Source organism: Oncorhynchus nerka, linkage group LG15, assembly GCF_034236695.1.
Source record: "Oncorhynchus nerka isolate Pitt River linkage group LG15, Oner_Uvic_2.0, whole genome shotgun sequence".
NCBI lineage: Eukaryota > Metazoa > Chordata > Actinopteri > Salmoniformes > Salmonidae > Oncorhynchus > Oncorhynchus nerka.
This window is the reverse complement of record NC_088410.1, coordinates 40,447,464-40,468,755: the sequence shown is the minus strand read 5'-3', so window position 1 is coordinate 40,468,755 and position 21,292 is coordinate 40,447,464. Positions and strand designations below refer to the sequence as shown.

At 40.5% G+C, this 21,292-nt stretch overlaps 2 protein-coding genes across 4 annotated transcripts in view; both read right to left on the bottom strand.

The window, feature by feature from the left end:
* Positions 1-1,128: 1,128 nt before the first annotated feature.
* LOC135560194 (uncharacterized) lies at positions 1,129-4,835 on the bottom strand. 2 transcript variants are annotated; one of them, XM_065001587.1, is made up of 11 exons: positions 4,446-4,835; positions 4,087-4,157; positions 3,823-3,999; positions 3,671-3,732; positions 3,502-3,588; positions 3,374-3,415; positions 3,130-3,305; positions 3,015-3,050; positions 2,182-2,917; positions 1,974-2,085; positions 1,129-1,879 (listed from the first exon to the last, which is right to left on the bottom strand). In XM_065001587.1, the coding sequence occupies exons 1-7, from the start codon at positions 4,601-4,603 to the stop codon at positions 3,147-3,149; spliced, it is 756 nt and encodes a 251-aa protein (XP_064857659.1). In that variant the 5' UTR covers positions 4,604-4,835; the 3' UTR covers positions 1,129-1,879; positions 1,974-2,085; positions 2,182-2,917; positions 3,015-3,050; positions 3,130-3,146. The 2 variants fall into 2 exon arrangements, with proteins under 2 accessions (XP_064857659.1, XP_064857658.1); XM_065001586.1 differs by having other exon boundaries at positions 1,974-2,917.
* Positions 4,836-5,591: 756 nt separating this feature from the next.
* The window catches only part of LOC115142649 (kinesin light chain 1-like), a 34,199-nt gene continuing 18,498 nt past the window's right edge, over positions 5,592-21,292 (bottom strand). The window contains exons 10-16 of one of the 2 annotated variants that reach the window (XM_065001584.1): positions 19,632-19,681; positions 19,043-19,098; positions 18,809-18,917; positions 18,320-18,436; positions 12,487-12,611; positions 8,224-8,287; positions 5,592-7,897 (exon numbers count right to left, since the gene is read on the bottom strand). In XM_065001584.1, coding sequence (XP_064857656.1) covers positions 7,814-7,897; positions 8,224-8,287; positions 12,487-12,611; positions 18,320-18,436; positions 18,809-18,917; positions 19,043-19,098; positions 19,632-19,681 — 605 coding nt within the window. In that variant the 3' untranslated portion in view covers positions 5,592-7,813. Of the gene's footprint in view, positions 7,898-8,223; positions 8,288-12,486; positions 12,612-13,496; positions 16,121-18,319; positions 18,437-18,808; positions 18,918-19,042; positions 19,099-19,631; positions 19,682-21,292 lie in introns of those variants that run through there. The other variant, XM_065001585.1, reaches the window with a different exon arrangement.

Genomic DNA, 21,292 nt, shown 5'->3' with positions numbered 1-21,292 from the left:
ATGTACATGGTGGTTTATTCTACATGGACCTGTTATTACATTTGAATATTATCAAAACACTTTGATTAGAATATCTACACAAATTCAGCAATTGCATTCTTAAATTACTCTGCAGGCTACTGACCTATTTGAAGCTTCCTCCAGCATCTCACCACACACCTGTCTGTAGTTATTGAACTCAACCCGCATGAGGTTTGTTGATTGAGTGGGATGAAACAGCTGCAAGCAAAGCTCTGGCAGATGGGTGTGTCTTGATGGTGACAATGACACACCCAAGATACACCCACGTCAAACTACACAGACTCAAGCCGACTGAAGTTTTGCATCTGTCATGGCCACCAAAATGTTTTGAGGAGCAACCCAAAAACAAGGCCAAATCAGCAGGTCCAGGGGCCTGTTGCACAAAACTAGGATAAGGGATTAAGCCAGGATATCTTGGTGATCCTGGCTCAATTGATCCGTAATCCGGTTGCACTAAAGATGGATAGGGGGCAGGAGGATATGTTATGGTATAAATTACCATGGAGATTTATTCTGTGGAGCTAGCCTGCTCCAGACCAGGCTAAATTCCAGGATCTATTTAATCTCATCCCTAATGTCAGTCAGCAGTCACCACAAATGGAAACCAATAGTTATTTCACTGCTCACTATACATTGTTATCACATATAACTAGACCCACTGTTATTATTTAAACGTTTGTGATCATTAATTTCAATGATTTTGGATAAAAAATGATTTTTAGATGATGTTGCTATCATTAGATAATTTACAGTTTCCCATAGACTATAAGGCTATATATAAAATGATAGAATATTAGGGCCACAGAGGGGAAAAAAACACAAGTCATAATATTGTAACCAGTTGTTTTAAAGGAGGACAGTTGTTAAAATGACAGATGTGGGGCATTTCGTGAAATTGTACTTCAGTATGGTTTCATAAACAAAGACATGCTGATGTGCCAGAATATTAAGTATCACATTGTCATAAGTATCAAAACAATATGTAGCTTTTCTGCAGAAAGAACCAGCCTCATAAATTTATGACTTTATCCTTTTTCTTCAGTGTGGCCCTAGTACTCTGTCATATAAACAAATACACATTCCATATGAATATAAAAACACAATGTGTAACATTATGTTCCTTTATTGAATAAGGACAAAACAAAGCAGGTAAACCATCAGCTCCTTTCGAAACTGAAGTCACAGTGACTCTACAAGATGGAAAGCACAGAATCCAAGCATATTATACAAAATGATACATACACATTCAAAGGTCTGTATAGAACACACCCTGCATGTCTGCACACTAAAATAAATGCAGGACAAATCCATACACATCAACTGAACAGACAAATGAATGGATGCAGTAGCCTCCCTGCAGCCTTGTATTACACACAGTATACCGCACAAACATCATAAGAGGCCAAATTCGTCAAAAAACGAACCAAAAAAACCCAAATTCCTCTGCCACCGCAGGACATATTTAACCAAAATTGAAAGCACACATACTAACTAAAATAATTCAACACATATTGGTCCCTCAGCAGCCGACCACTGTCGTCATCAGGGAAGATTGCCGGATTGTCCCAGTCCATGGCTGGTGGCACTCTGGGGGCCCTCTCCTTCCTCAGGCAGGCCACATTGTAGAGGACAGCACAAGCCACAGTAATATCACATGCCCTAACAGGGCTGACCCTTAATTTGTGAAGGCAGTGAAAGCGTGCCTTCAGGAGGCCAAAGGTCATTTCAACTCTGGCCCTGGTCCTGGCGTGGGCATGGTTGTAGGCCTGCTGTGCTTCCTGGGGGTCTGTGAAAGGTGTCAGGAGAAAAGGCTGGCAGCCATACCCCCTGTCTCCCAGCAACACACCAGAGAATTCACCTGTCAACACAAAATCTCATCATTACTACCTCATAAACACAGTGATATTCTTGACACAGCCATGATGGTTATAAATAGGGGTTGTGTGGCTTACCTTGTGATAGGCACTGATAGATTTCAGAGGCCCGAAAGATTCTGGAGTCATGGACTGAGCCAGCCCATTTTGCCACAACATTGCTGATCACACAGTCAGCATTGCAGACCATCTGAAATCATAAGATGAGGAATATTACACCAATCAATGCACATCACTGGCAATGCAGAGTGTTCGTCAATGGACAATATCAAAAAGTTATGTTCACCTGAACATTAATGCTGTGAAAGGATTTCCTATTCACAAAATCGGCCTCATGGGCACCTGAGGGGGCTTTTATCCTTGTGTGTGCAGTCCACTGCACCAATGACATTGGGGAAACCTGTCACACAAAGTAATGAGTATCCTACTATGTGTTAACAGTTGTCCTGTAATTTGTAGATCCTCTTACCTGCAATCCTATATAACTCCTCTTTGATGTCACAGAGTCTTCTGTGGCCAGGGAAGAGATGAAGACATCTGCTAATGCTTTGATAGCCAGACACACACTCCTTATTGTGCGGCAAATTGTGGCCTTGTTCAGCTGTTCTGCATCCCCCACTGAGTACAGGAAGGCTCCACTAGCAAAAAAGCGCAAGGCCACACAAACCATTTGCTCCACACTCAGTGCATGGCTCCGTGCAGTGCGGTGCTTAATCCTGGGACCCAGTAGTCTGCATAGATACCTGATGCCATCTGCAGAAAACCTGTATCTTTCATATAGATGGTCATCAGGGAAGGCCAGTGGGTCCAACCGGTCCCTGAAGACCCTTTCTCGCCTGAAGGCTCTCCTCAGCACAAGTGCTTCTTCATCCACCACATCTCGCACGAATGGGCATGCCATTGTCAGAGCAGAAAGGAACACACAATTTTGGGCCTTCATATAGGCTAGTGGCCACACCTGGTGCTGGGGGGTGGGCAAAAGAGGGCGATGCCTTATAACGATGACTTGGTTGTACTGATTGCTGGGAAAATAAAAAAACCTTAGAAAGATGCCACCGTCCTGTGTGCTCACAATAAGAGCTCATATGTCATGGCTCACTTGACTTTACGAGAATATACCTAATTTTTATTTTGAGCTGTGTCATCTTCTTGGAGCTGGGGGAGGAAAGAAAAATAATGATTAATACATTTGTGTTACAGTTAGCATACAGTGTACATTGAAGGCATATCTCACCTCCCTCTCAAGTTTTTTTATTTCAAGGTCCAGTTTCCTAATTGTCCTCTTTTTTTTATTTCGGACTCCAGTGCAAGATTTTCCATCTTTTTCTTCTTGTACTGAATGTCTATGTCTGCCAGTTCTATTTGGCGCCGGAGGTGGTTGCCATACAACTTTCTGATAGCTTGTGAGCTCTGTGAACACAATACAATTAGCGCAGCTGGAATTTGGCAGGATGTGGTGTCCTTTTATTAATACGCACTATGTTGCCAGGCTGGTTTTCCCACTGTATAGCATCTGGGTCCTGTAAAAGAAATTAGATTTTTGATTTTGATGAGGACTCCTCACCATTGTAGAGTAAATAGTACTTTCACAGTCTTAACATGATACCTCATGCCTTCTGGAATCCAGAGAGATGGTCTCCTCCTCATCATCGTCTCCATCATGTGCTGTTGCTGCTGCACTGGGGCCTTCACCCTATCACATTTAATCGGATTCATATTGAAGCTAGTAGACAAGACATGCCAGGCCTACAGTATGCCTTTGATGGAGTACTCACTGGATCAGCATCGTCTGGTGCTTGTGCTGGTGGCTCTAACAGGAACACAGTGCTGCCAGGCACTGCAAGGCAATAGGTAAACCAAAGTCAGACAGTCCAAATTGATTCAATATGAATGTGGTTGTATCCCATGTAGAGATGGAAGGACATACCTTGAATGAAGCGGGTGGCATCTTGGGAGGAACCTATGCTCGTCTCTTTCCCCCCAGGGATCCCCTCTAAGACGGGCCTGCCTTTATTTAGCTCCAAGGCCATGTCCTCTGCTCGGGTAAGGTCAGCCTTTGGTGACCCACCACCCGTGCCTTGTCTGTGGGTATTCTTTTTCACTGCTAAAACAGTACAGACAATGTGTGAGCAGGCACCTTCTGGGTACAATATATGCTTGTGCTTTGTTAAATATTAGTCAGGGACCATACCATTCTGCAGAATGTTCTTGTATTTGATTTTGACCTGCTGCCATGTCCGTTTTGGCCCGTTCATGTTTAATCTACACACACACACACACACACACACACAATGGAGTCACACTGCAAAAAATTACTTGGTATTTTTGTCTTGTTTTCAGTAAAAATATCAAAAAAAATTATCATAGCTTTATACAGTGTGATGGAGTTACTTTACACAATTTCACTCATATCTGCAGTGCATTTCAATTAAAAATTGAACCGTTTCATAATTACAGTACAACTGCATTTTTGGAGATGTGAATTAAATATTTGAATTGTAATTGTGATGTTTCAGCGGAGCGGTGAGTGTGTAATTGTGCACTACTTACGCATTCAGGCGGTCTGCAATACTTTGCCACGCTTTTTCTCTTTGCTTTATCACTGTGGCGGTGTTGCCTTTCTTCTTAATTATATCTTTTACCTCCTCGTATGCCTCCATGAGGATTTGTGCTTCCGACGGGGAAAAGTACGCGGCTCTAGTTGCCATGGTAAATCAGTTAATCTGTGATCTGTGGCGGGGTCTATTTGAGTGAGCCGTGAGCGCGCACCTATCCAGGATTGGTTTCACCTGGCTTAATGAATCCGTGTCTGCTCATCCTGGCTTGGTCTTTGTGCAACCAATTAAGCCTGGACGCACATGTTTTGGCTTCATTGAGCTCAGCTGAGTCATTTATCCCGGATGTCTTAATTCTACTTTTGTGCAACAGGCTCCTGATCCCCTTTAAATATAACCTGCCCTACACAATAGCTTTCAACGTACCAGTATTGGTGTAAACCTTTTAATACATTATACAAATAAAAAGTATGCCAAAATATCCATTTTTTCACATAGGTGGTTGCAATGCTGTGAAAAACAGTCGTACTGCACTCGAGTGTTGAAAAAACATCGATATGCCAAAAGTTTAGCATTAATTTGCAGGGGGACTCGGCAAAAATAAATCCCCGGTCGTGCTGCCAGCATAATATCCTGCTGCGATGAGAACGGTACTCAATGCCGCTGTGCGATAGGAAGCGGGGGTGTCACGTGTGCATGGCCTTGGAAAATAAAACACGTGCTACGTCAAACCGAAGACGGTGTGAATAACAATGCTTTTTATAAATATGGTTTATATAAATCCTTGGTATGTCAGCCACCAGTGTTCCATTAAACGATGCCTGCACTATACTTGACTCTTAAAATGATAGTTTATCATTAGGGCTCGATTCCTCCTCGGGCTCAATTTTGTTCAATCTATTCTATATTCTGTTCTATTCCATTTCCATTATCAGAAAAGCAATACCCCTTGATAAGTTAAATCATTTGATTCATTTTCTCAAGACAACTGTTGACGGCTTGCTATGATTATCCAGCACTGACATGATATTGTTTGTTGTTGCAGTTATGCATAGGCACAGAGCGTTGTGCCTACATTATGTTCACTGTCATCACAGGCTATCAAAAGGTTAGTAATAATAATAAATACCAGGACATGATAGCAGCTATTTTATTTCGTGTTTATTTGCATTCAATTAAGGAATTCTTACTGAAAATGATCACATGAGATGAATATCATAACCTGAGAATGTTAAACAATCAGTTTTACACCAACAGAGAGACCCTTTAAACAGTGAGTAATCAGAATAAAAAAAAACTCATCTACATATAAACACATATATAGCACCAAAGTGATACATTTTAAATATTACAATCATATTTAAACAAATATTAATCATTTAAAAAAACATTCACAATTAAAGCCTAATGATCTTTTTTAGTTCAATACTATATTCACATGACTGAATAATACAAACTCAATAAAACGTTATCAATCATTATATTTACATTTACATTTAAGTCATTTAGCAGACGCTCTTATCCAGAGCGACTTACAATTTAAGTCATTAAGTCAAATTAAATTTAATTTATTTAAGTAGAATCCTTTTTCATTATATAATTGAATAGCTGTGCTACAACTGGTAAATAAATCTAAAGGAACTCTCTTGCATGGCTGAAAAAAAAAAGTCTTACTTTTGGTATCAATCCAGTAACGTTCTTAGGGAGGAAAACATATAGAATTTCTGGTTTGTTACCTTCACTCTTCAACATTGAAACATTTTGACATCCATACAAAAGTTAGCCTTCGCCTGTGCCAGTCTGTTTGTGCTATCATGCCAACTTAGATGTCACTTATTATCATGCCAAACATGACAATTTTGCTATGAGGCTAGACTGTTGGGCTTGAGAATGTGCAATGGTCAAGAGCACAAACAGATCAAGAACAGGGAAGATATGGCTATACTCTTATCTAGAACCTAAAAGGGTTCTTCGGCTGTCCCCATAGGAGAAACCTTTCAAGAACCCTTTTGGTTCCAAGTAGAACCCTTCTTAGTTCCATATAAAACCCTTGACACAGAGGGTTCTATATGGAACACAAAAGAGTTCTACCCATATAGCATGAATTAGAACTAAGATACAGCATTGTAAAGTATAGCCTTGGGAAACACTAGATCCCGGACCCTGAGATAAATAATTACTGTATTACTTTCTTATAGTGCCTGAAGAAACGGAAAATAACCAGGTCAATGTGGTTACAATCTAACCTAAAATGATAATTACATCATGACATTTGACCTTTACTGAGTAAGTACTGAGATTAAGGTTGATTTCAGTAGCTGCACTTTCCCCCCAGAGTTATTTGTAATCATATTGCTCCTTTAACTTGAAAATCTCTGAGGAACACCCTAACTAATGAACATGGTAAAAAAAATAAGTAATTTGTAACAAGCTACCAGTGGTCCTGGCACCACTTTAATTGTTTTACACTCAACCATGCTAAAGGCTAAGCTGTAGTAACAGCTATATTTTTTATTTAACTCGGCAAGTCAGTTAAGAACATATTCTTATTTACAATGACAGCCTACCCCGGCCAAACCCTAACGACGCTGGGCCAATTGTGCGCCATCCTAAGGGACTCCCAATCACAGCCGGTTGTGAAACAGCCTGGAATCTAATCAGGTATTGACACCTCTAGCATGGAGATGCAGTGCCTTTAGACCACTGCACCACTCGGGAGCCCCCTATATAAACAAGAAATATCTGGTTCCATAAACAATTTCCTTTGTGTACATTTTTATTAGGTGAAGTATCCCTTTCAATCTCAGATATATTTGATTCTATATTCTAAATTCATGAATAAAATCTTTGTGACTTAATTACTATTCAACTACAGTAGCGAGTATCTTCATGGTTATGGAAAGGGGGAGAAAACACTGCAAAAAGAAGCGTAATAGCTCAATTGGACAGCTCTTGAAAATAATAATCCTCTCTGATTTGGGAAGAGTACTGACCCACCATGCTTTCGGAAGATGAGGGTATATTGAATAATAGATCCAGGCTTGGTCTCCATGGGAAACACTATTGTCCACAATATACTGCCCTGAGTGTCTGATTGCACAGAGCACCTTAAGGGGATTTGTATCAAACTAAGCCAAGCAGTAAGGATTCTCGCGGTCTAATCTCACAATATATCAATGACATTAAAACCAAGCACATTTTTACAATATATTTGTTGTATTCTACAGAAAGTCTACAAAATTAATACAATGTCTAGAAATCAGCAATAACATTAAACAGTGTTTAAATGTAGGAATGGAAACTACAGAATTTAGGTTTAGAATTAAACATAATATTTGGTAAAACTGTTGGGAGTGTGTGTGTTCAGTTTCCAGTTCCACTGTAGAGCTCAACAGTACTGGAACTCAGGTTCCTGCTCTGCCTTAGCCTCCTGCCATCTGCTGGACTCTGTAAAGAGAACGAGAGAGACAGAGACAGGAGGAGATAGGGAGACAGAGAAAGAGAGAGAAAATGAAAGAAATACAGATAAATACATAAAATACAAGGTCATGCTTTATCACTAAACCTGATTCTGAAGAGAGAGAATGGTGAGAATGGTATCACTAAACCTGATTCTGAAGAGAGTGAATGGTGGGGGTGTTTTTAGAACAGGTATCTTGGTCCTGGGTGAACTAAGGTGAACTATTCAGCAGGCAGCCGATAAGTTGCTACAAGGCCATAATGCAAACTAAGCAAGTATTGAATATCGCTATATCAACTAGGGGACGTGTTACCTGAAAGGAGTCATCTTCATCACTTCTCTTGTTCAAATAGTTCAGAGAGGCAGCTCGTTTCATACTGCAAAGAAAAACAAAGCATTTTCATTTAAGCACATTTAGATGAAATGTCTTATGCTTTGGCGAGTGTGTGTGTGTCTTTGTTCGTGTGAGGCCACTGAAGGGTACTGGACCTAGAATGAATAGAGGGGGTGTATCATGTTGTGTGAATTTGTGTGTCAAATGAATGTCACAACATTCTAATTTGTTTACACAGTTGTCAAGTGCATTTGCTTTGTGTGAGATTAATCATTAATATAACAGTACATTTAAGATGATTTTTGTGCCATTTATCTTCAACTGAATTTTATACAGAAATACTGGGTTGGTGGTCCTAATAAAGAGGAAGACAATAGCTGTAAAAAAACAAACAAAAAAAAAACACTGGAGCATTATCCTTAACCAAAAAGGCAGTGTCAGACTTGAGGTGATGTAGTTGCAGAAACACAATTAAGATAATGAAGATTGGAGTGGAGAGGGGATACAATTTTTTTTTTTAGATTCTTGGTTAAAATAATCTCCAGTGTGTGAATAGTCATCTAAATATATATATATTATACATATAAAATGGTATTTTGACACTATTGAGACAGCATGGAAATCAGATGGGGATACAGGCAGGTGGGAGAAACATTGTACTGAAATGAATCACGTTTGACATTATTGGCTATTTTGGCATTTAATGCCCCATTCAGCCTCCAAAGCACCTAATTTCCTCAGCCACTTTGTGATGCAAATATATATTTTTTTAACCTTTCCCATATTCAAGTCATTTCACATATTTTCTTAATAGCCTCATGAACATAGCAACTTGGTTGCAGCTTCTATCTGTGCTAGAATGGTTGAGAAGGCCATAAAAAGAAAAAAGAAATAGGATATTTGTAACAGCCGAGAATATCCACACCGGTGCATCCCAAATTGAATGTCTAAAACCAGATCGAAAGTATGTAGTCAGGTCCAAAATTATTGGCAAAAGATCAGCAAACAAAAATTGTATAGAATAAATAATACTGAGCAATATAATTTATATTATTTTTTACAATTATAGTATTTCATACTAATACAATTGCTCAGAGAAATAGATTTTGTTAAATAAGTAATAAGTAAATACAACTCTCTAAAAGACAAGGATCAAATATATTGGCATCCCTGTTTAATACTCCAGGACCCTCCGATTGCGAAGATTGACAATAGATTTCACAAGCTGTTGTGCAAATGGAATAGACAACAGGTGGAAATGATAGGCAATTAGCAAGATACCCCCAATAAAGGAGTGGTTCTGCAGGTGATAACCACAGACCACTTCTCAGTTCCTATGCTTCCTGGCTGATGTTTTGGTCACTTTTGAATGCTGGCGGTGCTTTCACTCTAGTGGTAGCATGAGATGGAGTCTACAACCCACACAAGTGGCTCAGGTAGTGCAGCTCATCCAGGATGTGGCAAGAAGGTTTGCTGTGTCTGTCAGCGTAGTGTCCAGAGCATGGAGGCGCTACCAGGAGACAGGCCAGTACATCAGGAGACGTGGAGGAGGCCGTAGGAGGGCAACAACCCAGCAGCAGGACCGCTACCTCCGCCTTTGTGCAAGGAGGAGCAGGAGGAACACTGCCAGAGGCCTGCAAAATGACCTCCAGCAGGCCACAAATGTGGTGTGTTATGGTGTGGGGTGGCATTTCTTTGGGGGGCCCTCCATGTGCTCGCCAGAGGTAGCCTGACTGCCATTTGGTACCGAGATGAGATCCTCAGACCCCTTTGTGAGACCAAATGCTGGTGTGGTTGGCCCTGGGTTCCTCCTAATGCAAGACAATGCTAGACCTCATGTGGCTGGAGTGTGTCAGCAGTTCCTGCAAGAGGAAGGCATTGATGCTATGGACTGGCCCGCCCGTTCCCCAGACCTGAATCCAATTGAGCACATATGGGACATCATGTCTCGCTCCATCCACCAACGCCACGTTGCACCACAGACTGTCCAGGAGTTGGCGGATGCTTTAGTCCAGGTCTGGGAGGAGATCCCTCAGGAGACCATCCGCCACCTCATCAGGAGCATGCCCAGGCCTGGTAGGGAGGTCATACAGGCACGTGGAGGCCACACACACTACTGAGCCTCATTTTGACTTGTTTTAAGGACATTACATCAAAGTTGGATCAGCCTGTAGTGTGGTTTTCCACTTTAATTTGGAGTGTGACTCCAAATCCAGACCTCCATGGGTTGATAAATTAGATTTCCCTTGATCATTTTTTGTGTGATTTTGTTGTCAGCACATTCAACTATGTAAAGAAAAAAGTATTTAATAAAAATATTTCATTCATTCAGATCTAGGATGTGTTATTTTAGTGTTCCCTTTATTTTTTTGAGCAGTGTATATCAGGTAAATCGAAAAATACAAATGTATAAGTGTGATTTCCAAAAGCTAACCAAACAAAAACATAATTACTTTTATGATATGTGTTTGAGCCGTCATGTGCATTAGTAGCACAATTTGTAACTTATTTACATTAGTTGTTACTTACACTTGTATGTGGACTTCTCCATATTAAGTTTTGGTTAAGTTTTGGCGAACTTTTCTTAGAGGATGTACAATCATCGCAAATTGAATTATGGAGCGTTTCAGGCCCGGAGTGAACGAAGGCTGAGGGGCTTTACGTTGCCACCTTCCCTTGTTTGGCTAATCATTTGCACCAACGACAAAGGTGGCCGCGGGAATCACCCAAGGGCATAAGGCGAGGGTAAGTGGAGGAGGGTGTCTTTTACGAGTTTGAAACGCAGTCAACACTTAAAAGACACACCCTATCCCCTCCGCCCTCAAATTAAGTGGACACTTCTGATGACTGATACCTACTGTATGAAAGCTAGTAAATTAATTCACGTAAACTCATCTCACTTTTGTACATCGCCATGGTCCGTACAATTGACCTTATTTTAGCGCCCCCAAAAACGTAATACTTCCAGATCAACTGTAATGTCAATACCATTGTAAAGCACAATTTCTCCCCTTTCCAACAGAATCAATTACATGACCCCCACACGCTGCTCGTTTCTGCATGATTCAAGAAGGCAATGAGCCACGTCCGGTCTTTTTAAAAATGGCGGGTGGGGAAGCGAAACTAATGCGTGATAGTGAGTAGAGATGTTGTGTGGGAAAATTGCTTTTTTTCCACTCGATCTGTCCAATTTATTGCCTCTAAAATGTAAATAAAACACTATAAAGAGTTTATATAATGTGTCATTACATACCTGTTTGAAGGTTTGTTTCGAATCGGGTTTTTAGGGCGGTGCTAAAGTGATCTTCAGAAGTAAACATCGGCTTTGAGAACGATCGCTTGCAGTGATGACGCAAAAAATTACTAGGTATCCCCCTTACCCCCGTCACTGTCCATTTCTTGTTTTTAAAGGATGAGGGAAGTGCTACACCTGGTGGAGAGAGATTGTAATAAATAGTTGCTTTATGCGTGCTGTACATTACGGCATGACACGTCACAATCTAACGGAGGGTCAGTTCTCAACTTTTCTCCAATACTATAGAGCCATTACCATGTCGATCAACGCTGAATAGAAACGAGGTTCACACCCCAGATTTTGAAGTCAACGCAGTCGCTACAGTCCCATTAGTTTTCTTTGTAGCCTCGTTTGAATTTTGCGGTTGCGCACATTTGTACGGAATGGGGCGAGTTTAAGTAAGCTAACTAACGTTAGCCTGCCTAGCTGGAACTTCTGAAGGAAAATGTTTAATTTCTACAATTTCCAAAAGATAACCAAACAAAAACATTACTTATTACGAGACGTGTGTGTCGTCATGTTCATTAGTAGCACATTTTCGAACTTATTTGCATTTACACATGTATGTTGACTTCTCCATTGATGTTGTTTTTAAGTTTTTGCGGACTTTACCAATTTATGTGGTAAATATTTTCTTAACTCTTCTTGAACTGCACTGTTGGTTATGGGCTTATAAGTAAGCATTTCAAGGTAAGGTCTACACTTGTATTCGGCGCATGTGACAAATAAAGTTTGTTTGATTTGCCAGAGGGGCAACACAGGTCTGAAGTTATCATGTAATCATCAAAGCATTTTATTCTCTGATCCTTGCCACTTTTATGGCCATTTAGAGCCAATTGAATGAAAAAGTCTTACATATTGTAGCTTTAAGGCAGCAAAAATGTTAACTGTGCATGTGGTGTGAGAACTCACTAGGCCCTGTGTATTTGTGCATGTTTGTCTCTTACTGGGGGTTGCGTGGGTCGGGGGGACCATTCCCCTGTAGTTTCTTCACCAGCATCTCGCTGCTTCGCCGTATGACGTCCCGGAGCTTCCCCATCGACCCTGCTCTCCTCAGAACCCAACTGCCATCCTGAAACAACGCCCAGGGTCAGACAGTCCTGTAAACTCAGTCTCCCAATCCCTTCCTGATAGACCCCAGGGGTGTGCACATTTTTTATTCCAGTCCAGCCCAAACAGAGTGCTTTGGAAAACTGTCTCCAAAAAGCATCAGCAATCTAGGCTGCCAGCCTGAAACTTCCTTCACCATACCCAATATGTTTTTTTTGCGCTGGCCTAGAACAAAAACCTGCAGACTTTGTAGCTCTCCAGGGTTGTATCTAGTAAAGTGGCTTACTCATACTCACCTTGTCTCCTTTCCTTCATCTGTTATGGTGGGTTAGGGTTAGTACTGGAATATTAAAAATCAAGTCCTCAAATTGGTAGCCACTCTATGGTTTTATACTGTTCAGTATTTTTCAGACTAGTACAAATGAAGGCTGCAGATGAGAAGCTACCGAACCAAACCCTGCCCTTACTAAGGCATAGTCAAGGGCATTATTTCAAAATCAGTACTTCTCCAGTAGGGGGCCGGAGAGATAAGAATTTACAGTGTGTTGAAGATAATACCCTACATTTCAAACAAGAATGCATGAATAAGATGAAGCTGTAGAAATGTTCTTTGCTTTGAGAAACTAATCTTTGATGCCACACCACCAGGGAAGTAAACCTTCAGTCCTTACACGGACACACTTCGAGGGAGAATGTACAAGTGCACACTTCAGGTAGAAGGTGGTGAAATGTAATTGGATTAATTTGCAGCCTATTGTGCTGTGTACTACATTTTAGTATGGCAGTGAAGCCATCATGCGCCAGAGCTTCCGGGTAGTGATACTAGGTCAATGGACTCCAGAGGGAGGAGAGCATATCGGATGTGCGGTTCCCCCTCAGGTCGGTTTACACAAGCATCCAGCCAAAGAAAAGCCCAAAATGAAAGTCTTTATTTTCAGTCGATGTCAAACAAGGTTAAGAGACACATTCATCACAACAAGCGAGGGTGTGCGTAGGCCTACACAATGCCGGGAGAGGAGAAGCAGTAATGGAGAGCACAACATTCAACAGATGGACCGATTAAAAAAAGTATGACACAGCTAAATTGCTCCACCATATAGGCCTACCAGCCAGCCAGTGTGTGTCAGAATTGGCTAGCACCACTACTACTGCTTTGGCTCTACAATTACTGCTCATTTTTATATATGTATATTTAATCTGTTAGCGGCGTTCACTGAGATGCTAAAATGCCACAGTTAAGTGGAATTGCATTTTCATACGGTAACAATAGCGTAATTACTTTAAAATACACATGAACTACTTGAACTAATAGTCTCATAGTACTGCATCAGTTTTGGTATAGCACATGCACTTTTAAACCATTATCTGTAAATCTACTACAATTGAGTATATACCTGCACTGATTGTGAAACAGTTATTATATCATCGTTAAAGTGCTTAGAGTAACTACATGGCATACAGGCAACTTCAATTTGGTGGTGTTGGCTAATGCTGAAACGACTGGCTAGCTAGAAGGTTAGTTACTAGTACTACACAGACTAAAATACATTGCTTCCCCTCATTCTGTATTTATACTAACTAAACTAAAAGTGACTTAAACATGGGAAATACAAAAGAAACTGGGACAGTTAAGTCGTGGACATCAGTGAGTACATTTCAAGAAACAGCGTTGTTTGAAACATCTTTACAGTGAGGAAACATAACTGTTCAAAGAGGTCTCACAATATGATCACACCCAACTTCAATCCCCAACCGAAAGTCGATCTTTAAGCTGCTAAAAGCGTAGCATAACAATAGTCATCAGCAGCATTCATAAAATCTCATGTCAATTTATAACGTATAGCTTTTGAGCAACCAGCTAGGTCTCGTGTTACTGTGTTCAAGGTAACTAGGTTGTTGGCTGACAAGATAGCTAACCTTGGTAATTGCATGTGTGCCATGGCTATTCATAGCGGTGTCATAAACTAACATAAGCTGTTATGACTGCCTTACGTCATGGCAGGGTAAAGTAGGCTTTTAAGACGAGAGGATAACAAGAGGGAGAGCTATGCGAGGAACAAGAGGACCATCAAGGTAAAACCAAATAATGGACCTCACAAAATTTCACTTGGAAGCTTACAAAATACAAAGTCAAATACAACAACTTTGTGCGGCAGAGTGTATATTAATTTGTGTATCTGCTGTTTGTGTCCCTTTTCAATGGCTACTTCAAAACATGAAACAAGATCTCGCTTGGAGCATAATTACAGATTATTATATATATTTTTTTCAAGATGGGTTTCGAGAAGCAATTTGCAAAATGCCATTAAATTCAAACATTTATTCTACAGTTCGCAAGCTGTTCCTCTTTAAAAAGTCAATACCATAATTCCTAAACTTATGGCTATATAATAATAATAATAATAATGGCTTAAAATATTAAGCAATTGCTTAGAGGGACAATGCAAAGAAATAAGCATTATGATAAACACTATGCCATATAAGAAACTATTTCAAAGTAAACCAAATAAAACAGGAGACAGATACACATCTCAATAACAAGTAATCGATGTGTAAACTCAAAAGGTGCTTGTAAGTGGCGACGTGACTTGGAATCATAATAGTGTCACAATATTTATGTATTTTCTTACATTTCCTCCTATATAACATAATAGTACGCATAAATATTTAACAAGGGTCATGGTCACACTTAAAACAAGTAGCAAGATAACAAAATAAGTGAGAAAAAAAAAAAAGGCACCTAGGTAGTTCAATCCTGGTCAAACGTCAGGGCAAAAAGCTGGCTGCAGCAAAATAAAAAACACTACTGTAGCTAGTTGCTCTTCAGTGGCAAATAATGTTATAGCGATAACAAAACGGGATAAAAATTCTGACTGGTCTCATTTGGTAGTGGACTAATAATTGATGCCGTTATAACTGCTTGTTGAAAGATCAATTTAAAAACAATCATATTTGCATACAAGGAGAACAGAAGAGGGAAAATCAAACAACCAATCCGAAGCTTTGATAGTTAAGTTTCCAGTGTACAATTGGCCTCTGGTGCCACTGTCCAACATATCTTATTGGTTAGAATATAATACACACTATACAAGTGATGACACAGCAAGAGAAAGGGAGGGACAGAGGGGGAGAGATGGATAGAGGAAGAGAAGGGCTGAAAGATGATGCAGAATGATGAGAGAAAACAGTGGGCATGAATGAGATAGGAAGATAACTAGAAAGAAAATGAGGTATAAAGATAACGCAAGAAGGCAAGAGACAAGGAGACGAGGGGTAGAGTGTAGAAGAAGATAGAGAGCATGCGTGGCAGTGTTAGAGTGACAAAGGAGGGGAGAGAAAGAGGGGGCGGTGAAAGGTATAATCAGTTTGGGCCAGGATTTGGAGTGAGGATGAAGGAGGAGTCCTCCATGAGAGATTAGAAGAGGCTTCACACAGAGGAAATGACGAGGGGCATCCATTTTGATTCGATTGGCTTGATTTTGATTGGTTGAGAAGAGTGAGGCGGAGGAAGGTCATCCCGCTGATTTAGGCCTAATGAATGAATGAAGGACAAAGAAAGAAGAGAACAAGAAGAAAAGTGGAGAGCAAAAGAGACCGATACAAGAGAGATGAGGAGAGACAGATACAACAAAAAAGAGAAAGAAAAAAATGACAGGCAGAAAAACACAAGGTTAAACACACCATTCTAGAGAGGAACATAGCAAGATTAGAACAAAGCTTAGAACATTATTTTATGACCAATATACATAAAATCAGTATCAAACATGACTGCACACTTGCATTTGTCATAAATAATTAAATGTAGAAGACACAGTGTAGGGCCACAAATGATGACAATTATAAACCACAGTAATCATTTGAAAAGGTTTAGAGAAGACAAAGCTTTTGTAGTATTCGCTACGCTGCACTGAACGCAATATCGATGAGTCAGCTAATGACAATCAGTGTGAACCGCAGTGGGACTCGAGGGGCACCTTGGCAGTCTGCTCACCCTGCAATGCAGCGTGCACCTAGCCATCTACAGTTGGGAGCAGGGCTGTGGAGAATCTGCTTTAAAACGGATTAGAAACCATTATACACAGAGTATACCAAACATTAGGAACACCTTCCTAATATTGAACAGCCTCAATTCGTCAAGGCATGGACTCTACAAGGTGTCGAAAGAGTTCCACAGGGATGCTGGCCCATGTTGACTCCAATGCTTCCTACGGTCTTGTCAAGTTGGCTGGATGTCCTTTGGGTGGTGGACCATTCTTGATACACACAGGAAACTGTTGAACGTGAAAAACCCAGCAGCTATGCAGTTCTTGACACAAACCGGTGCGCCACCTACTACCATACCCCGTTCAAAGGCACTTACATTTTTTGCCTTGCCCATTCACCCTCTGAATGGCACAATCGATGTCTCAAGGCTTAAAAATCCCTCTTCAACCAGTCTTCCTCCATCTACACTGATTGAAGTGGATTTAACAAGTGACATCAATAAGTGATTATAGCTTTCACCTGGATTCACCTGGTCAGTCTGTCATGTATACCTAGTATATATTAAACCAAGTATAATATATAAAATACATTATTAGAGGATATAAATAACATGTCTTCTGGATTGACAAGTGCTCGTCGAACATCTCATTCCAAAATCATGGGCATTAATATTGAGTTGGTCCCACCTTTGCTGCTTTAACAGCCTCCACTCTTCTGCGTAGGCTTTCCACTAGATGTTGGAACATTGCTGCGGGCACTTGCTTCCATTGAGCAACAAGAGCATTAGTGAGGTCGAGCATAGATGTTGGGCGATTAGGCTTGGCTCGTAGTCAGCATTCCAATTCATTCCAAAGGTGATCGATGGGGTTGAGGTCAGGGCTCTGTGCAGGGTAGTAAAGTTCTTCCACACCAATCTCGACAAACCATTTCTGTATGGCGTTGTGCACAGGGAATTGTCATGCTGAAACAGGAAAGGGCCTACCCCAAACTGTTGCCACAAAGTTGGAAGGACAGAATCGTCTAGAATGTAATTGTATGCTGTAGCGTTAAGATTTCCTTTCACCGGAACTGAGGGGCCTAGCCCAAACCATGAAAAACAGCCTCAGACCATTATTCCTTCTCCACCAAACTTTACAGTTTGCTCTATGCATTGGGGCAGGTAGTATTCTCCTAGCATCCGCCAAACCCGGGTTCATCCATCGGACTGCCATCGAAACCCATTTCGTGAAGCTCCCAACGAACAGTTCTTGTGTTGACTTTGCTTGAAGAGGCAGTTTGGAACTCAGTAGTGAGTGAGGACAGATGATTTTTACACACTTCAACGGTCCCATTCTGTGAGCTTGTGTTGTCTACCACTTCGCGGCTGAGCCGTTGTTGCTCCTAGACGTTTCCACATCACAATAACAGCACTTACAGTTGAGCGGGGCAGCTCTAGCAGGGCAGAAACTGACAAACTGACTTGTTGGAAAGGTGGCATCCTAGGATGGTGCCACGTTGAAAGTCACTGAGCTATTTTGTAAGGCCATTCTACTGCTAATGGTTCCCTATGGAGATTGCATGGCGGTGTGCTCGATTTCATACACCTGTCAGCAACGGGTGCAGCTGAAATAGCCTAATATACTAATTTGAAGGGGTGTCCACATACATTTATATTATATTATATATATATTTTACAGTACATATGCACTCAATGCCTTCCTAAATAATATAAGAAGGCTTAGGTGTGTGTCTGTGCAGTGCACTCACCCCGTTCCAGTCCACGCTGCCGTCCTCCCCTGCTTCGGAGGGGCTCTCATATTTTACGCTGCTCAGACTCTCCCTGCTCCTCCTCCTGTCTCCGTCTCTCTGCAGCTCCACCCCACCCTGAACAAAACACACAAATCCTTCCAATATAAATTTCACCTTTTGTTCTTACATTATTATTGAAAGTAATTGGTGCAACTGATTGGTAAAAATCAGTAAACCATGCAGTCACAAACACACAATCAAGCAAAATAGTCCATGACTATATGGATGTGCCCTGGATCAAAGGCAAGCAAGAAATAGGGAAATACTAATACTCAATATGCAACAATAGATCTTAAAGTCTTTGTGAATGTCAACATTCAGTTCAAGCATTTCCATAACTGAATATACACAAGTTTGGATTTCATAGTGTGGATTTAAGCTTGAACGTGTGTGCGTTTTTATAGATTTGAGGGTTAATGTGTGTGTGTGTGTGAGAGAGAAGCTGACCTGTTTTCGGGACCTCAAGGCACACTCCTCCAGGGTCTCAGCGGCCTCCATCTTGCCTTGCCGGCGGTAAAGAGCTCCCAGATTACGTAGCGTGGTGTTGACAGTGGGGCTGATAGACACACACACACACCAAGGTCACTTCAAAATCACTGCAGTGACTACAGAGATGCTAATCAGTACCATTCCTTTACTTCGGTAGTGCTTACAAGTCTTTAAGTGGACTTATTTTCTTACCTGTTCACCTTGCAGTTTTTATACCAGCCGCCATAATCTCCATAGCAGTCTTTGCTCTGGTGATAGAAAAATAGAGTTGGATTTGTTTTTAATCACAGAAAGGGAAACCCCTCACATTTTTGAAAATGACTCAGCTATGACAAACAGTGGGGCAACATCCTGCTTACAGAAAACAGAATTTAAATCTGTCCAGACCACCACTACTGACTGTTAGCAATGTGCACCTTGAGGCATGCTTGGGAAAAGCTTTTTGTTGTTTTCAGCTAGCAGGAAGTTGCTGCCTCGGTGTATGATGTCATATCGCTGCGTCTAAGCATTCTTCCCCATAATTTTTGTCATTTAGCAGACGCCCTTATCCAGAGCAACTTACAGCAGTGAGTACACACATTTTAATGTTCTCTTACTGGTCCCCCATGGGAATTAAACCCTCAAACCTGGTGATTTCAAGCGCCATGCTCTACCAACTGAGCAACACGGGACCAGACAGAATTGACATGTAAACAAATAGGCGTTCCTGAAACGAATTGGCACCCCTGCCACATGTCCGTTCATGCCCGCTCGCTCTCTCTCACACACACACACACTTTACCTTGCACTCCTCCCGCTCCTCAGCATGCATCCAGATGGGTTTGTTCTCAGCTGCAGAGACAGAGGAGAAAGAGAAAGGTGTGCTGTGTGCTGGCAAAAACACCCCCAACGAGTAACAGACAGGCGTTGAACAAATGGTAGGATACAGACGTAGACAGCTGCACCTTGCTGACATGTAGGCAACATTAGTTCAACTTTGTTCCTTTTTTTCCTGTGACAAGATCGTATCGCAGCCTCTCAATCTCAGTAATGGTTTGAGATGGTTTTAAAACGCTGTTTCAACCTGAGACCAGAGTTCTGCTAATCCCTCAAATTCATCCCCACCCCCTCACAGAATCAATTGAGACCTATTTGTTAATTAACCGTGCATTATATTGGCATGGTAAGAAACTCAAGAGGGAGACAAGGTCACAATTCTGCCTCAAATTTATTGAGAATATGGAAAAAGAAATGCGTGAAAATAAAGTTGGCATGAAAGGCACTTGTGTGTAAAAATACTAAAACCTCAAATCAAAGTCAACCCATCATTTTGCATGTTACATCTTGAGAGATACCTTTGATGAAAGCATTTAATTTCATTATGGATAAAAAAATAAATGCATATTTAATTGATTTCATAAAAATGTCAAAATAAAATGAACAGAATATTGTCAATGTCAAAAACATTCAATAAACTCAACATAACAAGAACATAACATGTGACTGCGAAAGACAATGAAAGTACAGTAAAGAATACATGTGGAGCTTACTTGAAATACCTTGGCATGTTAAGCCTGAAAAACACTATCATAATGAAGACACTTATCAATTTTTTTTTTTTTTTTAACAGTATGATAACCAATCTTTGTTTTCTTTACAACGACATAAGTATTATGCTAGTAGTTATAAGTGGTCATGTATGTTATGTATAAAAAATTACATGTGATCCTATAACAGTGTTACGAAGGCATTGTGTTACTACTTCAAGAAGGGATTTCCAAAGAAAGGTTTGAAATAAGAGACGACTTCATGACAGAAGAACCAAAGAAAAACACCAAAAAATACAATGCCACTATTATATAAAGTATAACAAAGTATGGAATTTTACACAAGACAAAAAAACAAAAACACGAAACTAACAAAGTCTAGACAATTCCATGCCCTCATGCATGAAGACACACAAAACCGAGACTTAAATATCTTTGTATCGCAAATGGTAATAAATAATTAAATGGAGAGCAATATAATAAGAAACACCTATGTAAACCAAGTTGGATTTTGTTCTTGTTTCAGATATGTGCATATTTCACTCTGGGAAAACCCCCACCAATGTTTCCACTTACCTTCATTGCTGTGTATCATATGCACACGCCCAGTGATTATCCTACAATAATATGGCATTTAGAGAGAAAGTTCAAGAAGACCTTTTATGGCACTTCGATCATCCGTAACACCGCAAATGAAAACTATCCTTCATCTGCATATCAGGTACAGCTTGCAAATGCTAGAAAATAGGAAAAGGTTTCCAATACATTCAATATGGGAAGAAGTCAAATTTTCTTCTTCCAATGGGGTAATTTAACCAAAAAATAATTGTTTAGTTAGCCCTTAAAAAATATATTCAAAATCTTTACATCTAAATTTATTTTAAATATACTAAACAATCCTTTCATATACTCTATA

Excerpts from the sequence above, each read along its gene's own strand:
- LOC135560194 (XM_065001586.1), bottom strand. The coding sequence starts at position 4,603 with ATGGCAACTAGAGCCGCGTACTTTTCCCCGTCGGAAGCACAAATCCTC. Across the intron at positions 3,589-3,670 it reads CACCAGACGATGCTGATCCA|GGTGAAGGCCCCAGTGCAGC; the intron begins GTGAGTACTCCA and ends TAAATGTGATAG. Across the intron at positions 3,416-3,501 it reads TGGATTCCAGAAGGCATGAG|GACCCAGATGCTATACAGTG; the intron begins GTATCATGTTAA and ends TTTCTTTTACAG.